This window comes from Lissotriton helveticus, chromosome 11 (genome assembly GCF_964261635.1).
Source record: "Lissotriton helveticus chromosome 11, aLisHel1.1, whole genome shotgun sequence".
Taxonomy (NCBI): Eukaryota; Metazoa; Chordata; class Amphibia; order Caudata; family Salamandridae; genus Lissotriton; species Lissotriton helveticus.
In genome coordinates, this window is record NC_136072.1 from 202,479,331 (window position 1) to 202,494,211 (window position 14,881).

The window sequence follows — 14,881 nt, forward strand, 5'->3', positions numbered from 1 at the left end:
TGAGGTTATGAAAACGAGACGGCAGAAAAGGAAGGAAGGGACAACACCGGTTTAAAAGCCGATCAGAGGTCACAGAGATGAGTAAACGTGCTCTTTGTCGCCATGTTTCAATTTCGACTTCTTCCTGTTTAAACTACTTCGACAAAACAGCATAAAATACATTTTCCTAGGACACACTGAAAGCGTTGTTTCCAAATCTGCAATCGTTCCAAGAAGTTAAACTGCATTCCGAAGCCAGCGCGTTGAAAACGTTGTGCGTTTGTGTGTTGTCGTGTTCCGGGCACCGATGTCTGCGTTGTTTGTCAGTATATTTTGTCTTTTGTTTTTCATTTTGGTGTAGTGTGAGGTATATGTCTGCTGTGAATTTGATGTAGATGGGAGTTGACGAGTGTGGATATGTGTGTTTGTTATTATGACCATATACGTTTTCGGGGAAAGGCCGCTCGCATTTGAATGTGTGTAATTTGTGTGCATATAAGACACTGGGAGTCGTTTTTTGCCACACCTGGGTAAGCGTTGTCCTACGGATATTGCCATGTGTGCTCATGTCTGTTCTGCGCATTTTGTACATACGAGTATTACTCCTGTGACTGTGGGGGCTATGCTTATAAATCTATAGTTAATAGTTAGATAGCGAGTTGTCTGCTAGGTTTCACATATGTACTTGTGTATCGCTGCACGCTACCCACGTGTATTTGTTTCTTTATTACGTTACAGATATGCGAATGTATAGTTCCGTACCAGTTTTCCTTGTGTACGTATGCCAATGTACACATTAACATGGCGGCGTGCATGTCTGCGTTATGTGCATGTGTGATATGATAGCATATGCGGTGCGTGTGTTACATTTGTGCTTGGGTGTTATGCGGCACTGGCAGTACAGTGACACACGCGGGCATGTGCACGTTGGGAAATATGGCATTCTGTTAATTAATGGTGCATAATTGTAGGAGACGAGATGTTGACTAAACGACTCTCTCTCTCGATCTGGTGCTCTCCGCTTCCCCTGAAAATCACACATATAGGTGCTACGTAATGTTATAATAATAAGTTTTATTTCGTATTATTATTATCGGCATTATCGTTAATAATATAATAATTATTATTGTTATTTTTTCATTCTTTATTATTGATACAATTACTACCACTGTAATATTACTATTATCATTATAGTAATAATAGTCCTATTACAGCTGTACAACTGTAGCCTTTTTTATCATTAATAAAATTATTGCCACCGTTGGTATTATTGCCTTTATCACTCAACTGCAGCATACATCCAGAGAGATGTCGGGCTATAGCGTAGTTCATCTCCTGCAGCAAGCTTCCAGGGAGGGGGTGGGTCTGTGAGTACAGTGTCCAGGCGAGATCCCACTGTCCGGCATGCATCTCGAGTGGGCTGTGGTTTTGGTTTCAGATTATTTCTAAAGTGCACCACACCACCTCACTGCCCCCCTCCGTGCACAATACCTCCATACTCCCCCCTCAACGCACAATACTGCCTCACTGCCCCCCTCAGTGCACAATACCTCCTCACTAAACCCTCAACACACAATACCTCCTCACCGCCCCCCTCCGTGCACAATACCTCCTCACTGAACCCTCAACGCACAATACTTCCTCACTGCCCCTCTCCGCGCAAATGCCTCCTTACTGTCCCTCTCAGTGCACAATACATTCTCGAATTTGCAAGATTAAGCTATTGGCATTGTAAATAACAATGCCATTTATTTATCTGTTTTCAAAACCAAAACATAAATAAAAATGTTGTCATTTACAATGCCAATAGCTCTAACTTTTGCAAAGGCGAGACCGTTGCATTGTAAATGCTTGTTCTTCTTGGGTTGCGGAAATCTGCTCTTGGTAGCAGGAGAGGCTGGGGGTCGCAGATGGCTCTTCCTGGTCTGGGGGAGGTGTGAACACCTCTGCCCAGGAAAGGCTTTGTTTCTGGGCTCTGGGAGCGAAGGCTCCCACCTGGGGGGTCCAGAAACATGTCTCATGGTGGCAGGCTGGTGTGTACCAGTAAGGGAGCCCACCAGAGGCTGGTTGTTTTTCAGGGGGCATCTCGAAGATGCCCTCTGTGTAAATTTGTCATTAATTCTCACACTGGCATCGTTGTGGGTTTAATGTGCTGAGAAGTGATACCAAACCTCTCAGTTTTCAGTGTAACCATTATGGTGCTGTGAAGTTTGTAATGACAAGCTTCCCAGCACCACAAACTCTTAATGGCAGGAATGGACTTAGACACTGTAGGGGTACAGGGCTCATGCACTGGCACCCTCACCACTGGTATAGGGCACACATCTAGAGGGGTGGATGATCTATGCCAGGGCAGTGGGTTGTAGGCATGGCACACAGGGATGTGTACCATGTCGGATCTTCACTTTGTTCTGCACCAAATCACTCAGTGTATGTGTGTAAAGGTACAGTGCCTCTAAGGGTGGCACAATACGTGCTGCAGCCCTTAGAGGTCTTCCCTGGTCACAGTGCCCTGGGTACCTGTGGTACCATTTACCAGGGGCTGACCTGTGGCTAGAGATGCCAATTGCGTTAGTTTTGGGTAAAGAACACAGGCTCCGGGAACCTGATTGGCAGAGACCCCGGGCACATTGAGTCAAAGTGCATCAGTAGTCTGGCAAAAAGTGTGTGGGGGGGTTACTGCAACAGAAACCCACTCCGTAGTAAACCTGAGAACTTATGAAGGCAGCTGATGGGACCATAACTCAACTTTACCCTAGGATTATATTGGCCACTGACCTCTCCCTGCCTTTCCTGTTATTTTAGTGTAATGCTTGTTAATGAGTGAGAGCTAGAATTGTTTAGGTGTTTTGTTACTGCTCCGGAATGTGTTAAACCATTTTCTCCCTTATTTTACTGCCTAAATTGCTCTCCTCCAAACACCGTTCCTTTTTGAAGTTGCATCAAGATGGATCTGTTTGTAACCCTCTAACGTACTCCAGGGTAAATCTTGATTGATCCACTTTTCTACCCATAAAGAGTCGGGCACCCATAAAGAGTACTTTGTTTATCCAGTTGAAATGCATCAGTGTCAAAGTTCGTGAGAACCAGTGACCATGGACAGAATCCTCCTTTAATTTTGTCCTGTAACTGCCTCAAACGAGGGCCGAGACCTCATGACTATCACCACCTTAATTTCACGCTGTGTGCTATATTGTTTTCTATAATTTATAGTGTCCTACCGCTGCCAAAATGCTTTCCCTAAACATCTGTTCAGCCCTTCATTCTACAGCAACTACATGTTATTGAATAGAAATTTGCCTAGCCTATGAGAAGGTAAGTTTCAATTCTATTAAGGACGCGGAGGCGAGGATTATGCTCTCATCTCTCTTCGCTTTATTCCAATTTTTTACACAGCAGCTTTTATGAAACCAACAAACTAAATTTCCCATAACACCAGGGAAGAAAAACTACAGTCTCTCAAGTCCTTTAACAGTTTCCATGCAGGTCTTCCACAAAACATGATGTAACTTCCTGCACTTCCTCTTTCTTCGCTGGAGGAGCTCCCCCAAGGTTAGGCACTCTGCTTCGTCTGGTCATTCCCTAAAAGAAACCGCACCAATTACTTATGGCGCCATTAACTATTTGAGCAATCAGTATGACAATACCAGCAGCATTTTGCAAACGCAATATGAACACCAAGCATGACACAGTGAACAATATTCAATCACGAAACAAGGTTACTTACACCAATTACGGCGAGGGATAGCAACCCACGTGCTTGCTGGGTGGGATAATCCTCGCCTCCACGTCCTTAATAGAATTGAAACTTACCTTCTCGTAGGCTAGGCAAATTTCTATTCTATGTCTGGACCGGAGGCGAGGATTATGCTCCTTCAAAGCTTACTCACCACCACTTGCGCCATACTCCGCAGCGGCTTAAAATAAAACCGTTTAAAGGTCGAGTCCGACGACCAATCCGCTGCTCTCATAAGATCCTCCAAACGCACGCCAAGGTTGAATGCCTTCGAAGCCATCGCACCCCTAGTGGAATGCGCACCAAAAGCTCATGTATTAATACCTGCCTCCTGCATTACCCACCGTACCCAACGGGCGATAGTGTGCGGGGAAACCACCTTAAAAGGCTTCTTAAGGGCAATAAGGAGTTGTCGTCCTTCCGGAAGACAAACTTCCTCCGTAGCTTCCTCATAAGCTTTCAAGCATTGCACTACACATAGCTTCGGAGACTCCACAAAAGCAGGATAGGAAATTGTGCGCGTGTTTGACTTGGTCCGTCTACTTACCGTAAAAGTCACCCCATCCGGGGAAAAAACTCTAGCCGTGATGTCCAAAGCACGAGCATTAGACACTCTCCTACAAGACACCAAACACAACAACATGGCCAATTTGGCCGACAATTCTTTACGTGAAAGAAACCTGTTAGGTTGCCATGACAACAATTGATTCAGAACCAGGTTGACATCCCAGATAGCCGAATAACGGGGCTCTGGCGGAAGGGACAACCAAATGCCTCGTAGCAGTTTACACACAAAGGGATGTTCCCCCAAGGGTGCTCCCTCCACTTGCGCATGCCCTGCAGAAATTGCAGACCGAACCGCATTAATCGACCTATAGGCCAAGCCCTTCTGGACTAGCTCCGCCAAATAATTCAGCACATGGATCAGATCTGCGACCACGGGATCCACTTCCCGTCGTAAACACCAGCATACCCTTCGCTTCCAAGCTGATTTATATCGTTTCGAAGTACTGTCCGCCCAGGCTTTGGACAACAAGAACTCAGCGTGGCCCGAAAGGCCTGGCAATCTCCAACGTTGCCTGTAATCCGCCATGTTATGAGATGCAGGGATCCGTCCTCCACCAGACAGTGGGGACTCCCCTCCGGACTCCGCAGGAGATGGGGAGTTGAGAGGAGTCGGATTGGAAAATCCCAAGAAAGTCCCAGAAGAACCGGAAACCACACTTGAGACCTCCAACACGGGGTTATCAGAACCACGGCCACTCTTTGCCTGCGAACCTGGGCTGTTACCCTTGTTATCATGGAAAACGGAGGGAAGGCATAACCCCTCTCCCTTGTCCAGTCCTGGCTGAACGCATCGCATGCCACCGCCAGAGGATCCGGTCTCCAACTGAAGAACCGGGGAAGCTGCCGATCTAGACAACATGCAAAGAGGTTGACAGAGAACGGACCCCACCACTCTTGAAGGTATTGGAAAATCACCGGGTCCAGCTTCCAAACACTGGCGTCCCGAAGGTAACGGGAGTGCCAATCCGCCACGAGGTTCTCCTTCCCCGGAAGGTATTCCGCTGTCACCGAAATTTGGTGCGCAAGACAGAACTCCCAAAACTGTTTTGCCATGTTCGCCAACGCTTTGGACCGAGTACCTCCCAGGTGGTTTATGTACCGGACCGCCGACACATTGTCCATTTTCAAGAGGACCGAAGCTTGGACTCGGTCCTTGGTCCAACACTGGACGGCAAAGGAACCCGCCAGGAGTTCCAGACAATTGATGTGAAGCAGCTGCTCTTGTGGAGACCAAGTACTGCCGGTGGAAAACGCTCCACACCGCGCGCCCCAGCCCGCTCGGCTGGCGTCCAACTCTATCACCAAGTCCGGTGCTGAGCCAAAAATCGCCCTCCCGTTCCATGCTTCCATGTGGGAGAGCCACCACTCTAGTTCCTCGCGCGCCTCCTCCGTCAAGGAAACAACTTGCGCGTACGTGAGACCTTTCCTGAGGTGTTGAGGTTTTAGCCGTTGTAGGGCGCGATAGTGTAACGGCCCCGGAAAGATTGCTTGAATTAAAGCCGAAAAGAGGCCCACCAAACGAGCAATCTGCCGCAGAGAAGTTCTCTGCTTGACCAAGGTCTGACTGATCTCGTGACGAATCTTCGCCACTTTCCTGGAGGGTAAACTGAGGGTGGCGGCAATGGAGTCTAGCACGAACCTTAGGAAGGTGGCCTTCTGAGTTGGAACCAGGAGAGACTTCTTCTCGTTGATAACAAACCCTAGTGACTGCAGCAGCGTCACCGCCATCTGGAGATGGCTTCGCAACTGCGAAGGATACTGGTCTAGGAGAAGCATGTCGTCCAAGTAGACAATCAAGCGGACTCCGCAAGTCCTTAAGTATTCCACCACTGGTTTGAGAACCTTGGTAAAACACCACGGGCCGAGGAGAGGCCGAAAGGAAGACACCGGAACTCGTAAGCCTGCTCCCTCCATAGAAACTGGAGGAACCGCCTGTGAGGAGGAAAGATCGGCACAACCAAGTACGCGTCCTTCAGATCCAAACGTACCATCAAATCGAATGGTTGGAGAACATCCCTGAGCAAATTAATGCCCTCCATTTTGAAGTGTCTGTACACCAACCACTCGTTGAACTCCCGAAGGTTGATCACGGGTCTCCGACCTCCATCGGTCTTGTCCACTAGAAACAGATTGCTTAGGAACCCTGACGGGTGGATGTCTGTGGGACACACCGCTCCTTTGCGGAGCAACTCCCTTACCTCCTCGTCTATTAACGCTGCGTCTGCTGCACTGAACACAATTGGCCGAGAGGGACGCACTTGCTGAGGGGACCCATAAAACTCTATCTGAAACCCTCTGACTGTCTGGAGTACCCAAGCGTCCCCTGTCGGAGCTTCCCAAGCGGGGAAGAACTGCGCCAGCCTGCCCCCCAACTTGCAGCCGTCAAGACACTCACCGTTGGCATTACAGTTGTCCTCTATAGCCGCGTCCCCGGAACCGCTGGCCTCTGGTTGGGTAAAAGTTGGGAGAAGCGCTCGTCGGATTGATATTGTCCGCGCCCGGTGCCTTGCCCCCTCCCTTGGGGCTGCTAGTTTTGGCCACGGCCGGCCCCGCTGAAAACCCGCGGCGTGAAAACCCTCTTTATATTCGCTTGGGCTTTGTCGAGGGACGTGAACGTAGCCATGAACTTCCCCAACTCTTTTATAAATGGCTCACCAAAGAGCCCTCCCTGAGCCGAGGCCCCTGCTTCGGAACCTGCCAAGTCTCCAAGTTTGGGGTCGACCTTGATCAACAGAGACCTCCGTCTCTCCGTTGAGAGAGCGCAGTTGGCGTTGCCCACAAAACAGATCGCCCGCTGCGCCCAGGCGGACAGGACCTCGGGATCAATCGAGGAACCAGAAACGCGAGCGTCTTCCGCCATGTCTAGGATCTTAGCGAGTGGACCAACAGCATCTAATAGTTTGTCCTGACAGGAGCGCCAGGAACGATCTATCCACTTCTTGGGATCCCTAATGAACTTGGACAAGAACGTCGCCATTTTACTCTCAATCTCTGGTTTAGTCGACACCTTGCCGTCTAAAGAGGGCCTTGGGCACTCCGCTCTAAGTCCGCTCCGTGCCTCATTCTCCAAAGGTTTCCGGAGTCTAGAATCCAGGTATAATGCCGCTTTCTCGGCGGGCACCTGTTCCGCAGAGCGGGGATGAACAATGTCATCCGAGTCCAACATGTTGGCAATCATCGGTTTGGGAGGGTCGGAGGATGCTGCTGGTCGCCACGACCTCGACGAGCCCGCTTCATCATCCGACTCGTCCGGGGAATCCCCTTGCTGCGTCCCGGGGGACGGCGGCGGGGGGTTGTCACCTACATGCGAGGGGTCCTGTGGAGGTAAGATGGGTGCTGAATGTTCTAGAAACGCCTGTTTGAGATGCTCGAAGGCGTCCGTGTCCACCTCTCTGTCGCACTTCTTCGGAGGGGGGGGACCCTGACCGTCTGAGGCCTGTCCTAACATCCCGGAAGGGTCCGGGGTTGCGGGGAGGGGGGTCCCCATTTTTGCGCAAAGCCTCTCAATCTTGTCAGCCAGACGCTGTTCCATAGGCGTCATAAGGTCTGACACTGCCTTATGGATAGAATCGTCCACATTGGCGTAAAAGTCATCGTCCCATTGGAGGTATTGTAGGGAGTCTTCCTCCTCATAATATTCGTGCTCCATGTCCAACACTACACTATATGTGACACACAAAGACCAATACCCAATGTACTAGGAACCAGGAGCACTGGCCCGCTAATGCGGCAACTTTTGGGGCTGAGGGTTTCCCAGCAGTGAAAGGGTGGCGAGAGGCACACGTTTACGGCTTCCCAGCCTCTGGACACCACGCTCCCCACACTTCCCAGGGGAAAACTGCCGCCTGACACGGTGTCCTCAGGTCCTTCCGCCAAGGCTCCCACAGCGCTACGTACCCGATTGTAAACTCTGGTGTGATGGGGCTGAGCCCTCGGTGCACCGCACCGCTACCTACCCGCAGAGCGGGCGTCCGAAAACAGGGCAAAAGGTTGTACTGACCCACATTCACTGGGCGATTTCAGGCGACCGGGCGCGGACACTCAACGGGGACCGGAGCGCGTCTAATGTCATCTGCTGTCAGTACGCGCTCCGGGACCCAAGTCGCGACGCCCCCACAGCGGCCTCTGGCGGCCGGAGGACCGCACCGCGGTCCGCAACTGCAGTAATGGGACACCACGTAAGGAGCGCACGAGCGCTTCCGCGGGGCTTAGGGAATCTGAAAGGCAAACGATTACCCCAAATGATCCCCAGTCACCACAAACACAAGCCACAATAACGGAGAAAGAAAAGCACTTATCTCTAGCTGATGAGCAGCGAAGAAAGAGGAAGTGCAGGAAGTTACATCATGTTTTGTGGAAGACCTGCATGGAAACTGTTAAAGGACTTAAGAGAGACTGTAGCTTTTCTTCCCTGGTGTTATGGGAAATGTAGTTTGTTGTTTTCATAAAAGCTGCTGTGTAAAAAATTGAAATAAAGCGAAGAGAGATGAGAGCATAATCCTCGCCTCCGGTCCTGACATAGAATCCAACTTTCCTAGTCTGTGCTATAGTGGTCCCTTCCACCCACCCCTTAGCCTTTCTTTGCCTAATTCTGTAAATGTAGGCTTCTCAACACAATTTCCTTTCCTTGACTGTCTATCCTCCCAAAAGTTTCAAAATCCCTTTAGCTTCTCAAACCTTGCATTTGGAGTTTTATATCCTCCCCAACTTCCCCATTCCTGCAAAAGCTCAAACCTTTTTTTCTCAGTTGGGCTTATTACATTTACTTCCACAGTTCGGATTGTGGCTCCGTTCGCTCACCTTCATTACCTGTATATTTTTGGGCAGTCCTTTGCTCCCCTCCTGCAACTTCTGATTGCTTCTTTTTCTGCTTCAGGCCTTTCTGTGGAACCTCATGGAAATACCATCATTATTGTTTTTATGGGGGGAGGGTCAGTCTGGCCTCTCCATCACTCATATTTTGTTATTTGTTCACCTCTGTTGCCGCATCTGAACTTATTTAAGTACTTGTATTTCACTGCCCACATACATGTTTACCATCCATCAAGTTCCTAACATTACCCCGTTAAAACCTTTTTAGGCCTCACATACAGACAGCTTTTAGTAATCTATTTGCAAAAAGCCTATTGTGAATCTTAACTAAAGATACTGGTGGCTGTAAGCCAGCCCGTTGCCTACCATTAAATCTCTAACCCATCCGGCATCTTGGTATGGCAAATGTTAGAAAAATGGCGGACGAATGATTAAGCATATGCGCACAGCTTTTCACTATTAGCCATAATAGCATCATGACATGTCTATACTTTTTATCTTTTTTGTTTCCTTCTTGCCAGTGCTCCACTACATCAGTAAATCAAGCATTGCCAGTGCAAATAGGTCCTCAATGCAAGACCAGTTGGCTTTGCCAATGCTTGTGTAGTTTTGAGTTTTAACAGCATAGCTATCAAACATACTGTTTTCCATTATCAAACACTATGCATAGTATGGTTTGTGCCCACCCATTTCAACCATAAATTTTCATGGATCATCCTTTTTCAGGCATTGGTTTGTGACATCTTGGCTCGGCCCTGAAGAATATTCCTCTCACCTTATGCTATTGGATGTTTGGGATATGCTTCCACTTCCACTCCAGTGCTTAAGATTCATGGCACGAGAAATTATTTTACAGCTCTACCCCTTTCTATCCTGTCCTGCTAATCCCTGCTCTTCTTTCTCACACGAGTATGCTAAGCCTGCATGAGTTATCAAATAAAACCCAGACATTTTGACTTTGCCAATACCATTATTCAGAGATTCACTTAACTGACACCTTTTTTATTCTATTAGTCTGTCCCACCACCATATCCCAGTCTGACTCTTATAACACCATCAGTTTAGGTTCTCATTTATGCACTCTGCAATGGCATGAAACGGCACATCCACGTTTTTTTTTACTCAAGCCTGTCTCTTGTCCCATTGTAAGAATTGCTCTTATTCAGTGTCCACTACTAACTATTCCTCTTGTTCCTTCCATTTTCTTATTGGTGTCTACCATTAATTCGGTTCTATTTCATTTGTGATAACTGACTCGAGATTTCCACTTTTTTGTCGTTTCCACATCATAACTCACAAATGAATATCCACTTTATTTACCTCTGCTCTTCACTGTACTGTTGGACTCCCTTTTGATTTTTAGTTACTGAATATCTTCCTTTCCATTCATCTTAACCCTCACAAAGCATTGATTTGTGAGGGTTTGCTCCATCATCTTCCTAACTGATTGTCCATCTTTACCCACTTTCTTTTAGCCAGCCCCTTAGCTATCCATCAACCCTGTATGTACATGCTTGGTGCTTTATATCTCCTCACTCTTGTCCCTCCATTGCACCTTTTTCAACGAATTAGCTGCTTTTTACATTAATACGTTCCTCACTTTTCACACCAAAGCCCATCCATGTGAACTTTTCCTACCTGGTCCATTGCACCTCTTTCTCTTCGTCCTCCAGCTATTTCCGTAGGCGCATTTTCATCTTTTTATCTTCCCATATCTCCCTCCTCATCCACAATTCGGTTAACATGTTGTTTTTTATTATACTCATGTTCACATCCTGTTGAACCATGTCCCCTCTCAACCTGTAAGTTTGCCCTCCTTGTACTCCGGCCTGCTTAAAATTGTTCTTGAAAGCCTAGTACCTGATTTACAAAGATTGATCTCGATGTTTGAATTAAACCATAGTTTCCACATACTCCTTGAAAGAGTGCGCTGATTTGTTCCCTTTGTTGTAGATATCATTGCGTCCTCTGATTGTCTATGAACTGCTGGCCTCAGATAAACTAGTATTGCTGAAAGAGAATAAATCCTTCCTCTTTGATAAGAGTAATAGGTTCTGTACGACAAGTAACTTCTCACTCTGCTCAGCAGCCCCTACCTATTTTCTATACCATTCTATTTTTGCAGTTTGATGAAGTCTGAGAGGAACATGCTTTTTTTGCGTTTTAACACTTGCATGTGCACTGCATTACATTCACCAGCGTAACATTTTTCCTGTTTCGCTAACTCCTAGCAAATGAAGCCATGCAGTACTATATTTTAAATGGTAATGGTACTTCTGTTCTGTTTGCAAATTTGTTAGAAAGTTTGCAAAAAGAATATTTTCTTTTATGTGAGCGTGAATAAGTGTGGAAACAGTTTTTCATCTGAATGGCTTCTTTTCAGATTGTTGCCATGGCTTGCATTAATCTCGCTTCCAAAATTGAAGAAGCACCTCGACGTATAAGAGATGTAATAAACGTTTTTCATCATTTACGGCAGTTAAGAGGAAAAAGGTAAGGCAATTTATTATGTGAATATTTAATTGTACATTAATTTTCATTGTTAAATATAAAGTGAGGTTAATGTGCTAGTTGTATTGGTAAATATTCTTTTTATAATACCATCTGAAATGTGTACTTTCTGTTTATAAAAGGAATTAAAAATGTCCTATCTCCCATCTATCCCCCTCCCAAAAAAAAATGACACAGGGCAAGTCTGTTTGGGACAAGATAACCCCTAAAAAGACAATCTGTGCTTAAGAAATTGTGTTTTTGTGCTACTTTTAGATAGGTGTTTGGAGTGGCAGCTGTAGGTCTCCATTCATATAGGTCATGATAACGAATTACATAATTGTGTTACAATGGGCATCTGGCCTTATTCTTTGAAGATGTACTTATCTTTTTATCCGCCAAGTGCAGATTTTATTTGACCACTATTCTAAATTTTTAATTTTACTTTGGAGCATGGTTGCCCGCAAGATGGTAGAGCGTGTTTTATTTGTATGGAAGTAATCATTTTGTAACTGAGTCCGAATACTCCTATCTAGGCTACATGCAGATTTGTAGACTTAAACATCCAGTTTGAACCATCTTCATTCTGCAATTCTGAAGACTATCTTCACTATTGCACAATGCACTAAACTTACTAGTAACACCACTTTCCTCAGTGGCTTTTTTCAGTTAAATATGTGTGTTTTAAATAAGTCTGGTCCTCTTTGGAAGCGAGATCTCGAAGCCTAAACAGTTGCAAGGGAACACAGTTCGGGTATTGCTTTCTTTTTTAAGTAGAACTTATTAAGTTACATGAGTTATGTCAATATTATGAACGCACAACTTGTTTGTAATGGGGAGGACTTAAACTTGAATTCAACTAAATGCTTTCTTTTTTTTTGTTTGTTATTGAAGTGACTTTGGCTGCTAAGCATAGTATTACCTGTGTAATTGAGCATCCGTATCAAATAGTGTTTAAGTGGTCTGTTGAATTTTGGATGTGCTGTGAACCTCACAAGAACTACATTTTTCTGGTTAAGCAAGTCATATGTTTTTGAAGTGTTTTTAATACAGTGGTAGCCGCTATTCGCGTCAGTCTAATCTATTTAACTTTTCGGCAAAGCAATTCATTGGACATAGCAGATACTTTTGTACCTGATTTAACACTATTTTTTTTCGATAATTTGTGTTTATAAGTGCATTCCAGTTATCAATAGGAGGCAATGTATGCCTCTTGCTGTGTAATTGCAAATAATCTAAATTAATCTTTATCGTGTTCCCAAATGGTTCATGCCCTAATGCTTTTGGGATTCAAGGTGCTTCTTCTGAGGAGGACTAATCCAGATGTTGTGATATACAAATATTGCGAGATGGCACAGTTGCATTCTGTTTATTTCAGGTTGGCATGGTGGAAAGGGTGTTTTTTTCCCCCTTTCTTTCTGTTATTCTTTCAAATGTACATTGAAGCTGAATCTATTGGTATGACCCGTTATTACCCTTGACTTGGTAGTTTCACACATGACTTTACAAGTGTAACTGAGGAGATTGGGGTCTAACCATCTCCTTTGTAGCTCATCTTGCAAGATAATAAGCCCTGTGAAAAGAATAGATCTGCCAGAAGAATTTTCAGATTCAGCAGTCTGTGCTAACCAAACTGTGTAAGGATTTGAGTTTTGAATGTTCAGTGAGAAAAGGGAGTTGAATTGGAATAACTCATACGACCTGGAGTTACATATGCGGAGTAGAGCGACTTCAGGGAAAGTGTGTAGTGAACTTGTAACAATACATCTGGACAGCACACAACTCTAGACAAATGTCTGCTGTCCGAGCATGCTTAGGGGTTAAATGTCAATAGCCTTTAGTGCAATTGCTTGCTTAAAAGCAGGTTCATATTCATTTGGAGGATATTCATATATATGAACATGTTTATGTACATTACTTAGCAAATATTTAAACATTTTATTTGAAGTGATTGAAATGTGTGTGCATGTTGTTAAAAGTCGATTGACTAATCTTGCAATATTGTGTTACACAAATCAAGCACTTGGTTTGGATTTCCGCTATTGCTGCAGTGTATTTTATTAATGTGATAAGCATACAATTATTGCCAAGAGAGTGCAAATTTGGTGACTTTACCAGCTGGGCTTCCGATATTTAAAAATGTGTTCTCTTAAGAATTTCCCCTGAACTTGTACCTCCAGAAGAAAAGTTCAATTTTTCAAAAGTGCACTCAGCATCCTTGTCCTTTTCCGTAGCGTGAGCACCATAAATTACCATAGTAAAACCACCCCAGAGTTTTTTCAGCCAGAACACATTTTTGGGAAAGTATTTCTCCCAAATTTTACAAATTTGCTTCTATTGTGATGTTGTGGCTAAATTATGTGTAATACCTATGAATGTATGCTTAGAGGATTGCGGCATGTGCAGTAAAGTTAAATGATGGCTTTACTTGATGCCTTAACTATCTGATGCGAAAGCCAACATTGCGTAATGTAGACTGACCTAATTTTATTAATCATACATATCATTTTAAAGTAAAATCTTTAATATCATTGGGGATTCTCCGGCAGTAGGGAACATACCTAAAATATTAGAGCATGTGTCCTCTCATGCGTATATTCCACAGACCACCTATCCACTGAGCTTTATAACTTTAAAGGCTTTACTCTTAGAATGCCTGCCTGCCTAAATATCCTCCCCCGGTCCCGCTGACGTGGACTGACCATTCAGTCAGTTCAATCTCTCTACTGTGGCAGAGTAGAGTTGATGTGCTCCGCCCGGCTGCTGTGGTAAAACGATCATGGCACAAGCTTGAGCACGAGGAGCTCGCCAAGCGATTAGCGGAATCTAGACCTCAGCTTCCTTCAGACATCGAGGAAGTGCATGCGTGCTTTCAGGACTGGCTGATAGCCGGCCTGGATAGCTGCATCCCGGCCAAGCGGGGAGGTAAGGGTCGTGGACCATCAAATCCTTGGTTCTCTGACCTTTTAACGCATGCAAAGAAGGGGTGTAAGCAGAGGGAACGCTCCTGGCGTCGCTCTTATGAACTATCGGCTAAAGTTGTATACCGCAAGGCAGTAAAGGATTACCATAAGCTTATCCGTAAAACACGCACAGAATTTGTAGCTGACACCAACAGAAATTAGCAGTGAGTCAAAAAGTAACCAATCAAAATATGTACCCAGGAGACGAGAAATAAGAAAAGTTATAAATTCAAAAACGAGTTCCCATCAGTCCACCATCGAGACCGCCCTTCATCATTTGGGATCTCTTGTTCATCTCAAGGTTGGGAAACCACAACAGACATGGCAGATTTTG

At 45.5% G+C, this 14,881-nt stretch overlaps 1 protein-coding gene across 4 annotated transcripts in view; it reads left to right on the plus strand.

Moving 5' to 3' along the window:
- The window catches only part of CCNL1 (cyclin L1), a 382,007-nt gene that overhangs the window by 147,307 nt on the left and 219,819 nt on the right, over positions 1–14,881 (plus strand). For all 4 annotated transcript variants that reach the window (XM_078667166.1, XM_078667165.1, XM_078667163.1 and 1 more), the window contains one exon: positions 11,478–11,587. In XM_078667166.1, coding sequence (XP_078523292.1) covers positions 11,478–11,587 — 110 coding nt within the window. The remainder of the gene's footprint in view (positions 1–11,477; positions 11,588–14,881) is intronic.